Source organism: Salvia splendens, chromosome 22 (genome assembly GCF_004379255.2).
Source record: "Salvia splendens isolate huo1 chromosome 22, SspV2, whole genome shotgun sequence".
Classification (NCBI taxonomy): Eukaryota; Viridiplantae; Streptophyta; class Magnoliopsida; order Lamiales; family Lamiaceae; genus Salvia; species Salvia splendens.
Window position 1 is genome coordinate 2,372,937 of NC_056053.1, and position 14,309 is coordinate 2,387,245.

Sequence of the window (14,309 nt, forward strand, 5' to 3'; positions counted from 1 at the left end):
ACCGCTCGGAGTGGTGGCCGGGCAAAGAATCCGCCGTGACCAACGTGGCCGTGACCAACGACAACTCAGAGTGGTGGCCCACGGAGTGGTGGCCTGGCAAAGAACCAGCCGTGACCAACGAGGACGTTGACCCTTAAAGGAGGGTCGAATGTTACGGACTCAATTCCCACATCGAGGACGTTGGCCCTTAAAGGAGGGTCGAATGTTACGGACTCAATTACCACATCGGCTGTGAACAAATGATGTGTCTTATATAGACTAAATGGACTATCTCTCCTAACAGGCTAGTCTTTTGGGCTGAGTTCTCCTGTTTGGTCTGTATCAGGGTTGCATACAGTTCCAAAGTATTTGAGACATCGATAGACATATTGAATGCATGTTTTAGGATTTAATTTGCTATACGTACAATTAAATGTGTTCTAGATATGTAAGATTAAATGTATAACAAGCATGAATCAGTATTTTCTTTGAATTATTTCTCAGAGTTCGTTGGCAGTTAGTGGGCTATCGAGAGGGATCCATATGGATTGAAGGGAGTGATATGGACATGACTGAGAACTTGGAGTACTTACTGCTAGAGCTAAAGCCTCTTGTGATTGTACCCACTTGTAGTTTGCATAAGTATTGAAATTTCGTGTTATTATTGCTAGTTTTTAGCATCTACTAATTGATTAGAAAAGTGAGAACCTCATATGTAAGCCCCTACACAAAAATAAAAAAGAAAAAAAAGAAAAATGTAAGCCCCCACACAAGAAAAAATAAAGAGCACCCACGCCAAACAATCCCCATACACACCAAGAAACGAGCCATGAAACTAGAGCATCAAGCACTTAATTAAAGAGACAAGGCACACAACATCACTCATTGCTCACATTTCTCACTATTTATCACATCGCATCAGGAAGCTCCCAATCAAAGCAATGCACCAGTTTCTCTGCCAAATGTTGGTGGCCTCTCAGGTCTATCTCGCTACCAATGGACCTCTCTGGTATAAAAGAGTCCATGTTAGCCTAAACATCGGGATCCCTTCTGATAGCCCACACGTTCACGATAACTCTTGCTTTTTTAGGCACATGGAATCCTCCAACCTCGCAACCCTCCATGGATTGGTGAGGAACTAATTAAGAAGGGCGCCACGGGATGGAGACGCATGGTTGAATATTTTAAGGAAATTTCTTTCACTCTAATAAGTTGAGACCCATTTTTCACTGACATATTTTTCTTTTTATCTCTCTTACTTTACCAATTTTATATTAAAACCATGTCGTTTCAAAACTTTCTATTTTTAGGGAATGGATGGAGTAAGTGATTGATATTTCTTTTAAAATTATTTCAATGTTCAATTTCTTTTTTTAAGTAAAAACAACACATCCCACTTCATTATCTATGTTAGGCTTATAAGCTGTTCAAATAATTTGTATTCGATTCGATCTTTGAATTTTGATACTTTTATTCCGCTAATACTCGATTAATACAAATACACCAAAATTACGATAACTGGCTAAATTCGATTACATTCTTAATTCTACAATACACACCATTTTTATTTCGACATAATAATTTATTATACTAGCAGCCGTAAGATATATCCCTAAATAAAATAACATAAGATACGATTCAAAAGAAATTCAAGACATATGTAGTCGATAACTAGGAATGGCCATGAGATGCTTAACTCTAGCCGTCACCAAACCGAAGTGCTTAGACATGTCTATTTCACTAGGCTTCATACCATTTGGAAGCTCCCAATCAAAGCAATGCACCAATTGCGCCACCACCAGTTTCACCACCGTCAGACCTAGTTGCAGCCCCGGGCAGCCCCTCCTACCCGAACCAAATGGTATGAGCTCGAAATGGCGGCCTCTCAGGTCTATATCGCTATCAATGAACCTCTCAGGTGTAAAAGAGTCTGGATCAGCCCAAACATCAGGATCCCTTCCTATAGCCCACGCGTTCACGATAACTCTTGATTTCTTGGGTATGTAGAAACCATGGAGCTCACAGTCTTCCATGGATTCGCGAGGGAGTAAGAGGGTCACCACAGGATGGAGACGCATGACTTCCTTGACCACGCAGTCCAGGTATTTGAGTTTGTCGATATGCGATTCTTCAACCATTTGATCCAATCCCACGACCGATTCAAGTTCTTGCTGGAGTTTCTTCATCACTGTTGGATGTCTCATCAGTTCCGACATCGCCCATTCTATTACAGCCGCAGACGTATCCGTTCCTGCTATGAGTAAATCCTGCATTACATCACATTATTTGAGTAACTAATTTTTTATTTTATCCTCGTACTTACTCTTTTTCCATTAACTCAATAAAAACAAACTTTCTTAAAATCCCGTGCCTAAAAGAAAGACTCAAGTAACATAGGACAGACCAGTAGCACGGCCTTAATATGGCGTCGGTCGAATTCAAACCCAGCTTCCCCGGACTCCATGATCGCCATCATCGTATCAACGAAGTCCTCGCTCCGCTCCTCCTCCCCCCTCTTCGCCACGTGATCGTCGATGATTCTCTCCAAGAATCCATCAAACGCCTTGCTCAACCGCTTCATCCTCCGATTCAGCCCTTGCAGATCAAGACTCCCGACGTAGGGGAAGAAGTCCGCGAGATTGAACTGAGCCGCCACCGCCACCGTCTCCATGAACAGAGCTCTGAACCCCTCCTCATCAAAATCCCCGTCGGAATACTTCCTTCCGAAAATCATCAAGCAGTTCATGTCGCCGTTGACGGCCGAGATCGCCGCGCTGAGATCGACGCTCTCTCCCCCCTCAGCGGCCCGCTTCAGGGAGCCAACAAGAAGCCCGACCTCGGCCCTTCTCATGGAAGAAAATTGGTTGATCTTGAAACCGCTCAGCAGCTGAAACGTGCAGAGTTTCCGCATGTTGCGCCAGTACGGCCCGTACGGCCCGAACACGAGGTTCCTCTGCTCATAGCTTAGCTGGCGCGCGGCGTCGTGAGGGGGCCGGCTCGCGAAGACGAGGTCGTGGGTCTTGAGGACGAGCTCGGCCGCGGCCGGGGACGACACGATGACAGCGGACACAGGGCCGAGGCGAAGCCCCATGACCGGGCCGTGCTTTCGGGCTAGATTGCGCAAATTGACATGGGGATGCTTGCCAAGGAGGTGGAAATGGCCTAATATGGGAAGGCCTCTCGGGCCTGGAGGCAGTTTTTTCCGGTTTTTCTGGCCGAGTAGTTGCCGGAGGAGATAGACAAGTAGGATGGCTGATAAAACCGCCCATAACAATGCCATTTTCCTAGTGAATAAGTTGTTAATATGATGAAGTTTGGTGTATTGTAATTTGATATATGTATTGTGTGTGTCTGTGTGGGTTGTTAATTGTTAGTGGTGGCATATTTAACGTGTGAGTGTGAGGATAACCTAAATGATGTAGTAATAAAGAAATATTTAAATTGTGGTACTTTATAATTTTATATGTTTGACTTTTTTGAATTTTTTTATTACAAATTTAAGGTATATTTCATTTTTAAATAATTAATTAGTTTAATTGGATTAACATTTTAATTATTTTTATTAATAGTAATTATAGTATTATTGAAAATAATATTTCAACTGGACAATATTTTAGTTATTTTTATGACAAGTATTTATAATTGTTATAAATATGCGGTATCATTCGGGTGGGTCGAGAACCCTATGCCGCATGTTGTATCGAAAACTATGATATGACAAAATATCATACTGATACCATACAAATTTTTTGTTATACCACAATCTGGTATAACAAAAATTCGGTGTGATAAATTTTCGATACAATTATAGTACCGTTATTGTGGTATATCGATTTTCGACATGTACCATGTATGTGGTATTCCAAGCAGTGGCGAAGCCAGGATTTTTATGACGGGGGCCCAAGTCACTGTTAATAGTTATAGGGTTCATTCGATGTCGGTAATGTCGGAAGCTCGAAATAATTTTTATTTAATATCTTTTCAATTTTTATGTAAGAATTGTATAGATGGAAACAAATTTTCGATTATGAAGTGACAAAAATTTAAAATTAATATAATTATTGGTGTAAAAATACATTAGAATAGAGAAAAAGGACTAGCATTATGACGCCGCTGAGAATCAAACTTGCTATTGCGGGGTTTCAAGACTAATCCACATATCAACTATGCTGGAGATAATATACTTTCATTGTAGTTTACATATATTATATATAGTTGATTGACAAATTGATGAGGGATCGGGGCCCCCTGGCCCCAACGTGGCTTTGCCACTAATACCAAGTATAGAAAAATTGATATCGCTGTCATACCAAAAAATTTGTATTTTCTTCACAATAAATATGGTGTTTCAGTATTTCGGGATTTCAATATTTTTTTTTCAATCTTATCCAAGATCATCAATATCATTGAAAACAATATAATAATGATATATAATGATATGATTGGTTGAAAAATAATAATATTGATAATATAAAAGTTGAGAAAACTAATTAAATATTTAAAGAGTTAGTTGATGAGTGGTTTGTCTGGTCCTTGATAAATGTGGTCTATAAGATTAGAGGATCTATGATTGATTTTAGATATAGAACAACAAACCAAACGGCTTAGTTTCACTCTCTTTAAATTTTTACTTCAATATAATTAAAAAATTGTAAATATTTTATGTTATGTCAAATTTTTTATTTTGCGTGCTAAATTATTTATCATGTATATTCTTATACTTTTAACTGAGACAGATAATTGATCTGGTGATCTAATATTAAAATTAAAATAACTATAAAATAATGAGTAATTTCTAGGTGTGATATTCTTCGATTAATAAACAATTAGTTGTCCTAATTAAACATGATATTTATCCAATTAATTACCCTAATAAACAATTAGTTGTCCTAATTAAACTTACGCTTTTAATATTTTACGTCTACTTAATGATAATTAAGGGAAGCGCGCGCGCGCCTACACAAGTTTTGTTCTTATTAATATGCTATTAGCCCAATTTAATGCCCCCTATGTTTTTTTTTATCAAGCGTACCATAAATTACACATACTATATATTTGTAACATTTTTATTAGCAAAATTTAAAAGTATTGTCAGATTTTCATTTTTGTATGCTAGATTATTTATCTTGCAAAATTAAAACGGATTATGCAACCGAGATGGACAATTGATCTCGTGATCTAAAATTAAAATTAATTGGAAATATAACAACTTATAGGTGTAATCATGAGTAATAATTTGCATAACTGTAATGCAATTAAAGTTTTAATACAAAAATTTTGTATTAGGGGGGAAGATTGAAAAGATGGTTGGAGTAAAAGAGAAATTTGTCAAAAATAAAATATATTAATGCTCCAAAATAGTCCTATGTGGTCTGTATTACGTGCACACCACAGAAAATATGCATTTAACAACCCTAATTACATCTAGTTAATTTCCTAATTAATGATTTAAATAATATTCTAACTCTCATACGTAATGCCAATTATTAGTGTGCATCAAAGCACGCGTCTACGCAAGTTTTGTTCCAACTAATACATTCTACATCCCTCAATAAAAATAAAAACTCTTTTCATTTTAGTTGGTACAACAAAAATAGTTAACTTCTATTAGTAAATTTTTTTTTCTATTAGTATTTTTTTTTTCTAATGAAGTGCATCCAATTCTTCATCAACATACTCCTTAATAGCTATGCTTGAGCAAATTACAAGTTTTAATCATGCATATGATGCTCATAGCCATGTTATTTTTATGGAATGGAAAAAATTGTCTTGATGCCCATGTTTCAGCAAAGAAAATTAACCCACAAATTAAAAGTTGCTAGTTAGACTAACAACTTTGAAAATTAAACCAAGATAGTGGAATAAATTACTAGATTGTCTTTATCTTTTCACTCTCCGTTTATGCATAAATATTACTCCCTCCGTCCCATAATAATTGTCACTCTTTTTATTTTGGTTCGTCTTATAATAATTGTCACACTTTATTTTTAGCATAAATAATAAGTAGGTCATGCATTCCACTAACTCACTTTACTCACATTTTATTATAAAATCAATATAAAAAAGTTGGTCTCCATTCCACTAACTTTTCTAATCAATTTTTTTTTACATTTCTTAAAACCCGTGCCAACAATAAAAGTGACAATTACCGTGGGACGAAGGGAGTATCGAGGTTATTTTCTATAAAATATTTTAATATGATATTCAATCTTTGCATCAAAGATAAATTAAAGATAATTTAATTTATTTTATTAAAATGTGAAACGCATCACTTACTAATATAATTAACACAAACTATGATATCATAGTCATTATTTTATGAACGTGGATAATATTATATTGAGGCTTCATTTGGTACACAGAATTGGAAATCTATGAAATTGAATTGGAAGGAATTGAATTCCAAATCCTATGATTGAAAAAATTAAATACTAATTGATATGAAATTGAATTTGAAAATTTTGTTCACACACTATACACAACATACATACTCGCACACACTTTACACAAAATACATATACTATACATAAATACACACACGGCACACTCTACCTTATATCTATTTGTGATTGTGATAATTAGTAAAATAATATATTTGATTAAATGTAATAAGATTTGATTTTGTGTAGACCTCTCTACCCTATAGCTATTTTAGGATAAATACTTTATTAAAAAAATCATTCAATTTTTCATCGAAATTTATACATTTATAAAATAAACAAAGTCAATCAATTTTGTGTAGACCTTCCTCTCTCCGTCGTCCCAGTGGAACAAAGGGGTACAGCTGTACCCCAAATATTATCGGTATACTCTATGTATACCGATAATATTATCTACACAAAGGGTTCGAAGCTTATTAGTGGCGCCTTCTCATCTTTTATGTTCTTCACTTCTTTCCACTTTTATTTATGCAAATAGTAGTACTATTACATTTCTCATATTTATACTTTTCTCTCTTTTTTAAATATTCAAAAATGCTTTCGAATATAGAAACTTATTTAAGTTATCTATCTTTATTTTTCTATTTTTCGAACTTATGTATTTTATACATATTTTTTTTCTTTATAGTTTTTTCTATTGCATTTAAAACCAATCATTTCCTATTTCTAAAAAAATTGACCCATTTTCTTATATCTTTATCATTATATATATTTTTAAAATATTCAAAAGGATTTTAATTCTCTTTGTTTTTATCTTTTCGATTTTCTTCTGATGCACATCTTCGCATTTTTAATAATTAAAAAATCATAATTGTTTGTCGCACCCCCAAATGAAAATTCCTGGATCCGCCACTGCGTTGTCCCCTGCCCTACCCGAACCCGGTGCCCCACCTCAACTCTCTAGCAATGTGGGTGCCGAAGACAGCGCCCCTCCGAGTGATCCGATACCTTCCTTTAACTCGTTACCGATGCACTGATTAAAAATATCTCATGTAAGCCCCTACAACAGAAAAAATAAAGAGCACCCACGCCAAACAAGCCTTTGCCCCACCAAGAAATTAAAATAGACAAGGCACAAAACATCTCTCGTTGCTGCCATTTCTCATCAATTAGTAGTACATGCTCAAAGCTAGCAATTATAACATCCAATTTCAATATTTATGCAAACGACAAGTTGGTACAGCCACGAGAGGCTTAGCTCTAGCAGTAACCGCGCCAAAATTCTCTGTCATGTCAACTTCAGTCGCTGTCATACCATCGGGAAGCTCCCAATCAAAGCAATGCACCAACTGCGCCAGCACCAATTTCACCACAGTAAGTCCCAATTGTATCCCGGGGCAGCCCCGCCTTCCTGCACCAAATGGTAGCAATTCGAAATGGTTGCCTCTCAGGTCAATCTCGCTACCAATGAACCTCTCTGGTGTAAAAGAGTCGGGATTAGCCCAAACATCGGGATCCCTCCCGATAGCCCACACGTTCACTATAACTCTTGCTTTTTTAGGCACGTGGAACCCTCCGACCTCGCAATCCTCCATGGACTCGTGAGGGACTAAGAGGGGCGCCACGGGATGGAGACGCATGGATTCCTTGACCACGCAGTCCAAGTACTCTAGTTTGTCGAGATGTGATTCTTCCACCATTTGATCCAATCCAACCACTGATTCCAGTTCCTGCTGGAGTTTTCTCGTTACTGCCGGATGTTTCATCAGTTCCGACATTGCCCACTCGAGTGATGTTGACGCCGTATCCATCCCTGCTACGATCATATCCTTGAAAAAAAAAGAAATTAAATGTGGATATTTAGTTTCTCAATATAACGCATACTGCCTTCGTTCCTTCATAGCTGAGTACTATTTAAAGAAAGAGAAGATTATTACGAGGAGAACCGCCTTGACATGGCGACGGTCAAATTCGAATCCTGCTTGATCGGATTCCATAATCTCCATCATTGTATCAACAATGTCTGCAGTATGCTCCTTCTGCCTCTTCATCTTCACGTGATCATCGATTATTTCTTCCAAAATCCCGTCAAAAATCTTGCTCAACCGCTTCATCTTGCCATGTAATCCCTGAAGATTAAGCACGCCAATATACGGAAAATAGTCAGCCAGATTGAATTTTCCAACAATCTCCATAGACTCTCTGATCACATCTTTGAACCCTTTCTCCTCCATAGTTGAATATTTCTTCCCAAACAACATCAACAAATTCATGTCAGCGTTGAGGACAGTAACCCGGACGCTGAGATCCACGGCTTCCCGCCTCTCAGCGGCCCGTTTAAGAGAAGTAACGAGCAGCCCGAGCTCGGCCCATCTCATGGGCTGGAACTGGCTGATCTTCGCATTGCTCAGCAGCTTCAAGGTGCAGAGTTTTCGCATGTGGCGCCAGTACGGGCCGTACCGCCCGAAAGCCAAGTCTCTCCCATCGTAGAGTATGCATGCGGCAACCTCGTTGGGAGGCCTGCTGGCGAAGATGAGGTCGTGTGTCTTTAGAATGAGCTCGGCTGCAGCGGGAGACGACACGACGACGGTTGGGACGAAGCCGAAACGCAAGCCCATGATCGGGCCGTGTTTTCGGGCCAGGCTGTACAAATCACGGTGAGGGTTCTTCCCCAGCAGGTGGAAATGGCCTAGAATGGGAAGGCCTTTCGGGCCGGGAGGCAGCAGCCTCTTCTTATTTCTCGGCCCGAGAAGCTGTTGAAGGAAATAGATGAACACGATCGGTGATAAAACTAGCCAAATCAAGGCCATTTTTCAACTTAATTTGAGCTCTCTTTTGGTGATCGGTGAAGTAGTCACACTTTCTTTTTTCTAGTGTAGTGTCATGTGTTGAAATGAAAATGTTACTATCATATAAACGTGCGTTAAAATGATGGTCCACCCATGTGATTATAAGGTGTATACGGCAAATACAAGTGGCATGTCCATTCAATTTAGTTGAAGATAAGAAAATTGTGGTGAGGAATTCTTCTATTCGGTATATGTCGAAGTTCTTCGATTCACGATGATCTAATAGAATGTCATTAATTAACAGATTTAATTCTTCCTTTTCTAGAAAACCATTATTTATCGCATTGGAGTAAATCCATCAATAACTTCTCATTTTATCATTTTCATCAACAATAAATTTCTCATTTCTCATTTTCGTCCATCCATCAATAAACTTCTAATTTATTTTTTACTATTTTTGGTAATGGACACCACATTCTACTAATTTTATCTCACTTACATAATTAGTTTTAAAAATAGGACCCACATTCCACAAATATTTTCAACCAACTTTCTATTACATTTCTTCAAATTCATGTCGAATCAAAACTTTCCTAATATTGGTGTACGGAAGGAGCAATATATAAAAAAACCATCAAAATAATTACACGGTCATAAATATATTTGTATATATCATTAACCTTTTGTTTCATAACACATGATAGAAAGTAGAAACTATCAATAGTAACATCAAATTTCAATATCTACTCTACCATTAACCAAACCAAATTTGTCAGTCATGTCTACGTCACTCTCCTTCATCCCCCATTTGGAAGCTCCCAATCAAATCTATGCACTAATGGCGCAAGCACCAGTTTTACCACCGTCAATCCTAACTACATCCTAGGGCAACCCCGCCTGCCAGCACCATATGGTATCAGTTCAAAATTGTGGCCTCTCAGGTCTATCTCGCTACCAACGAACCTCTCTGGTGCAAATGAGTCAGGGTTAGCCCAAACATCGGGATCCCTCCCAATAGCCCACACGTTCACCATCACTCTTGCTTTTTTAGGCACGTGGAATCCTCCGAGCTCACAGTCCTCCATGGATTCATGAGGAATTAGGAGGGGGCCCATGTGATGGAGATGCAGGGCTTCCTTCACCACACAGTCCAAGTATTTGAGTTTGTCGAGATGAGATTCTTCAACCATTTGATTCAATCCAACCACTGACTCCAGTTCTTGCTGGAGTTTCTTCATTACTGCTGGATGTTTCACCAGTTCCGACATTGCCCACTCGAGTGCTGTTGATGAAGTATCTGTCTCGCCCACAATCATATCCTTATAAAAAAATAAAATAAAACGTGGATATTTAAATAATATGCATACTAATAGTATTATTAAACGAAAGACAGTATTATTACGATGAGAATGGCCTTCACATGGCGACGGTCGAATTCGAATCCTGCTTGTCTGGATTCCATAATCTCCATCAGTGTATCAACAATTAGTGTTGCCCACGGTTCGAAAACCGGCGGTTCCGGTTCGGAACCGCCGGTTCCGGTTTTGGCGGAGGCGGAACCGGAACCGGACCGTGAGGCTATTTCACGGTTCCGGTTCGGAACCGCCGGTTTTCCGGCGGTTTTGGCGGTTCCGGTTTTCGAACCGGCGGTTTCGCAGTTCAATTATTTTTTTTTAAAATTTGAAATTTGGCTTTATACAACAAATCGGAACAAGACAATACATAATTCAAGCACAAATAAGACGAATAAGGAGAAAATGAAATAAATTTTATTGATTTTGAGTTGTAACGGACAACGATACATTACAATTTACAATACATAAGTATACAATACAACAACATACAACAATGTAATATAATTTACAAGTGTCGTCGCCTCGTCGGACTCGGAAGGTATATAAAAAAACATGAAATGGGGGGGAAAAAGGAAAAATTGAAAAGGGCTTGAGATCAACTTAAACTTTCAAAGTTAAACTTTTCAAATTTAAGTTGAGTTGCCTACGTATCCACAATTTTATTGAGGAATCAAAGCCCACGTAGTTCTCTTACCTTGGGATCAACCCTTTTTTCTTGCAAAATGTTGCTCATTTTCTAAGCAAACACATATCAGCACGCCATATACACATTGCTGCATTTCTAATAGGGGCAATTTGATCTTCCAAAGCAATCAATGCATCTCGAACACACATAGTCAGAATATTATTCAAGCATCTAGCATGGAAAAAATTAGCACTAATAGATAGTTTGTTCTGATTTTTTCCATGCTAGATGCTTGAATAATGTTCTGACTATGTGTGTTCGAGATGCATTGATTGCTTTGGAAGATCAAATTGCCCCTATTAGAAATGCAGCAATGTGTATATGGCGTGCTGATATGTGTTTGCTTAGAAAATGGGCAACATTTTGCAAGAAAAAATGGTTGATTCCGAGAAGAATTTTCATAGATCATTCAGGATGCGACTAAGTTGTACTTGAAGATCATTAAAATATATTCCCCATTTGATAAATATCTTATTGGTGAAAAAGTGGGTATCTTTGGAGCAGATGGTACTGGAACACAAATTTATATATGGAATCTGGATGAATGAGGATCAGATTATAGTTTAAAATGGGAAGCTGGGTGATAAGGCTAATTTCATGCATGGGTCTAGGGATTTAATTCGTGATTTTACTAGGACTAACGCACGTTTTAAGCCAGGTGTGTGAAGGAATTCGCCAGGTCCAGGAAAGAAGACCAAAAAATCACAAGGTCGAGGAACTGGCGATTTAGTGAACGATTATGAAGAGAATTGCTCGACGGAGGAAGCTCCAGAGTTGAAGGGTAGAATAGGGATTTCTACGAAGACTCAAGGGCTATGTCCGCATCTATAAAAGGCAGAAGCATGCAAGCTGGAGGGATCTTCCCGGGGGAGACCTCACCACAGCCTGTTGCTTAGTTCACTTTCCCACACACACACTTGATACTAGTTTTGAGGAGATCTCAGTTCGCACGTTCGGGTTTCATCTTAGCTTCCGATATGGTGTAACACCGCTCTTGTTAGGAGCGAAGAAACAATTTATTTTCCGCTTTCCGCATTTTACTTACTCTGCCGAGCTTCGTTGTTCGAAGCTCGGTTCGCTGTTTTCACCGAATAGTTTCTGGTTTAAATGCAAGTTTGATTTTCCGTTATGGCGATTGTGTTGATTTCTGGTTTGATCGTTTCGCTTATTGAGATTTTGGAGTTTTTAAATTGTCTAAGTTGGATGCGTTTCGCAGCTGTTTACTGAGTTATTGTAGGTTAATGGTCAGATCTGGGAGATTGGAGTTGGATTGTGGAAGAATTTTGGTTGGATTTGCTGGATTTGTTGGTTGTTGGGTTCGGATGTCTTGGATCCGGAGTGGATCAAGTATTCTGACGTGAATCTGAGTAGTTTCGATCTGATTTTCATGCTTAGTTTACGTGTTTTTCTTTCATTCCGTCTAGTGTACGCAGATCTGATGTGTTTCCGAGTTGCAGCAAGATAACGACGACCAAATCTCTATATTCTGTTCGAATCTCGCTTTTTGCTCTGTTTTGTTCATCTGCAAGTTTAATTTGGTTGAGAGGATGCATTTTGCTGCGAGCTAGCGTCAGAGTTTGTTAATCTGCAGTTCTTTCCGTACTTGCCATTTTTGGAATTATGGTCCCCACTTTCAGTCATATTCTGTTTAGCTAGATTAGGTAGTTGTTTACACTGTCTAGGAAGTGGTTATGTTTCTTGTTGTCGAAGTCTGAATTTACAAGTTTAACATGTCCTAGGTCTAGCATTTACATTTTCTGCCTAGGTCTAGAGTTAGTTTAAAATTCTCAACCCTTTTGTTGCGTGGCAGCAGCCATTTGTCTGTCCAAAGTCTCTGAGCACTACTTTGCGAGTCCATCTCTGTGGGATCGACCCCACTTCCCTATACTAATTCATAGTATTCGGGTTGAGGGATTTATATTTTTTTTTGAAGGGGAGTCGATGTGTGTCCAACGACCAAGCACTTTATGTTCTCTTAAGTTCCTAGACCTTGTGCTCTAGTGGATTTAAGGAGCGTGGTGTCTTGACCAAGCGCTTGCAGTGATCTATTTCTGTGCACACGCGATAAAAAAAAATCCTCGTTTCAAATGGCGCCGTTGCCGGGGATGGATGGCGTACTTTGTGTTAGTGCCTAGAGTTTTTGGTGTGAATAATTTTAATTTACTTTTTCTTTCCGTTTTCTTTGTAGTACATGAGCAGGAGCTTCCACCGGAGTAACTCGTCTGGTTGGAAATACGGTCAGTTCGTTTGGAAGATCAAGGATACAGCCTCCACCGTGACTACCAGATCAGGGTTCACGACGGGAGATCCGTTCCCGACTGAGTTTTTGAGTGACGAATCCTGGGAATCTTCAGGACGAACAGATCCGGAGTCCCCACCAGAATCGGAAACAGAGTCAGAAACAGGGGAGGAAGAGGAAGTTGAGATGGCACACGTAGCGGACCCAGATCCAGAAATAGGGTCACTAACGGCTCATCTCGATGGAGAACCAGCACACGCAATAGTGATGAACCCACGTCAGAGATCTATTAAGATCAAAACGAATGTGTTAGGTGTCTTGCCAACATTTTCTGGGCGAAGGAGTGAATGCCCGTACGAGTTTTTGAACGAGTTTAGCAAGTTATGTGGCATTCAAAAGAGGCCTAATGATGCGACAGAGGAGGACTATCGCTTGCGCGCGATTCCTTTCACTCTAAAGGGGGAGGCAAATACATGGTTGTTGAGATTACCCCCGGATTCTATCCGCACCTGGAGGGACTTTAAATTGGAGTTCCTAGATTACTTCTTTCCATCCAACAAGACGAACGCTCTGAAGAAGGAGATAGTGGAATGCAAGCAGGGTTACGATGAGTCATTGAGCCAATACTGGTCAAGGTTCAAGGGACTGCTGGACGCATGCCCGAATCATCGGATGATAGAGGCAGAGACCTACTCTCTGTTTTATGAAGGGGCAACTCCCGAGTCTAAGGATTTGATGAACTCCTCGAGCGGGGGGAATTTTACAAGAAAGAGAGGAAGTGAGGCAAGAGAGATTTTGGGAAGATTAATCGACGCCAAGAAGGCGTATGACAGTACGAGGAATGCTGTGAGAAGAGGCTCTGTGAATGCATTGAGGGAGCAG

The 14,309-nt window shown here is 39.1% G+C and overlaps 2 protein-coding genes across 2 annotated transcripts; both read right to left on the bottom strand.

The window, feature by feature from the left end:
- Positions 1–1,425: 1,425 nt before the first annotated feature.
- On the bottom strand, positions 1,426–3,351 carry LOC121785750 (cytochrome P450 71AU50-like). The gene is made up of 2 exons (XM_042184171.1): positions 2,384–3,351; positions 1,426–2,246 (listed from the first exon to the last, which is right to left on the bottom strand). Exons 1-2 carry the CDS (start codon positions 3,257–3,259, stop codon positions 1,629–1,631), a joined length of 1,494 nt encoding a protein of 497 aa, XP_042040105.1. The 5' UTR covers positions 3,260–3,351; the 3' UTR covers positions 1,426–1,628.
- A 4,126-nt stretch (positions 3,352–7,477) lies between these two features.
- On the bottom strand, positions 7,478–9,273 carry LOC121787937 (cytochrome P450 71AU50-like). The gene is made up of 2 exons (XM_042186781.1): positions 8,297–9,273; positions 7,478–8,188 (listed from the first exon to the last, which is right to left on the bottom strand). The coding sequence occupies exons 1-2, from the start codon at positions 9,167–9,169 to the stop codon at positions 7,571–7,573; spliced, it is 1,491 nt and encodes a 496-aa protein (XP_042042715.1). The 5' UTR covers positions 9,170–9,273; the 3' UTR covers positions 7,478–7,570.
- Positions 9,274–14,309: the final 5,036 nt, after the last annotated feature.

What these genes read in the sequence shown, in the direction of transcription:
- LOC121785750 (XM_042184171.1), bottom strand. Translation starts at nt 3,259, where the DNA reads ATGGCATTGTTATGGGCGGTTTTATCAGCCATCCTACTTGTCTATCTC. An exon ending in ATATTAAGGCCGTGCTACTG is followed by an intron (nt 2,247 to 2,383) that starts GTCTGTCCTATG and finishes GATGTAATGCAG; the next exon opens with GATTTACTCATAGCAGGAAC.
- LOC121787937 (XM_042186781.1), bottom strand. Translation starts at nt 9,169, where the DNA reads ATGGCCTTGATTTGGCTAGTTTTATCACCGATCGTGTTCATCTATTTC. An exon ending in ATGTCAAGGCGGTTCTCCTC is followed by an intron (nt 8,189 to 8,296) that starts GTAATAATCTTC and finishes TTTTTTTTCAAG; the next exon opens with GATATGATCGTAGCAGGGAT.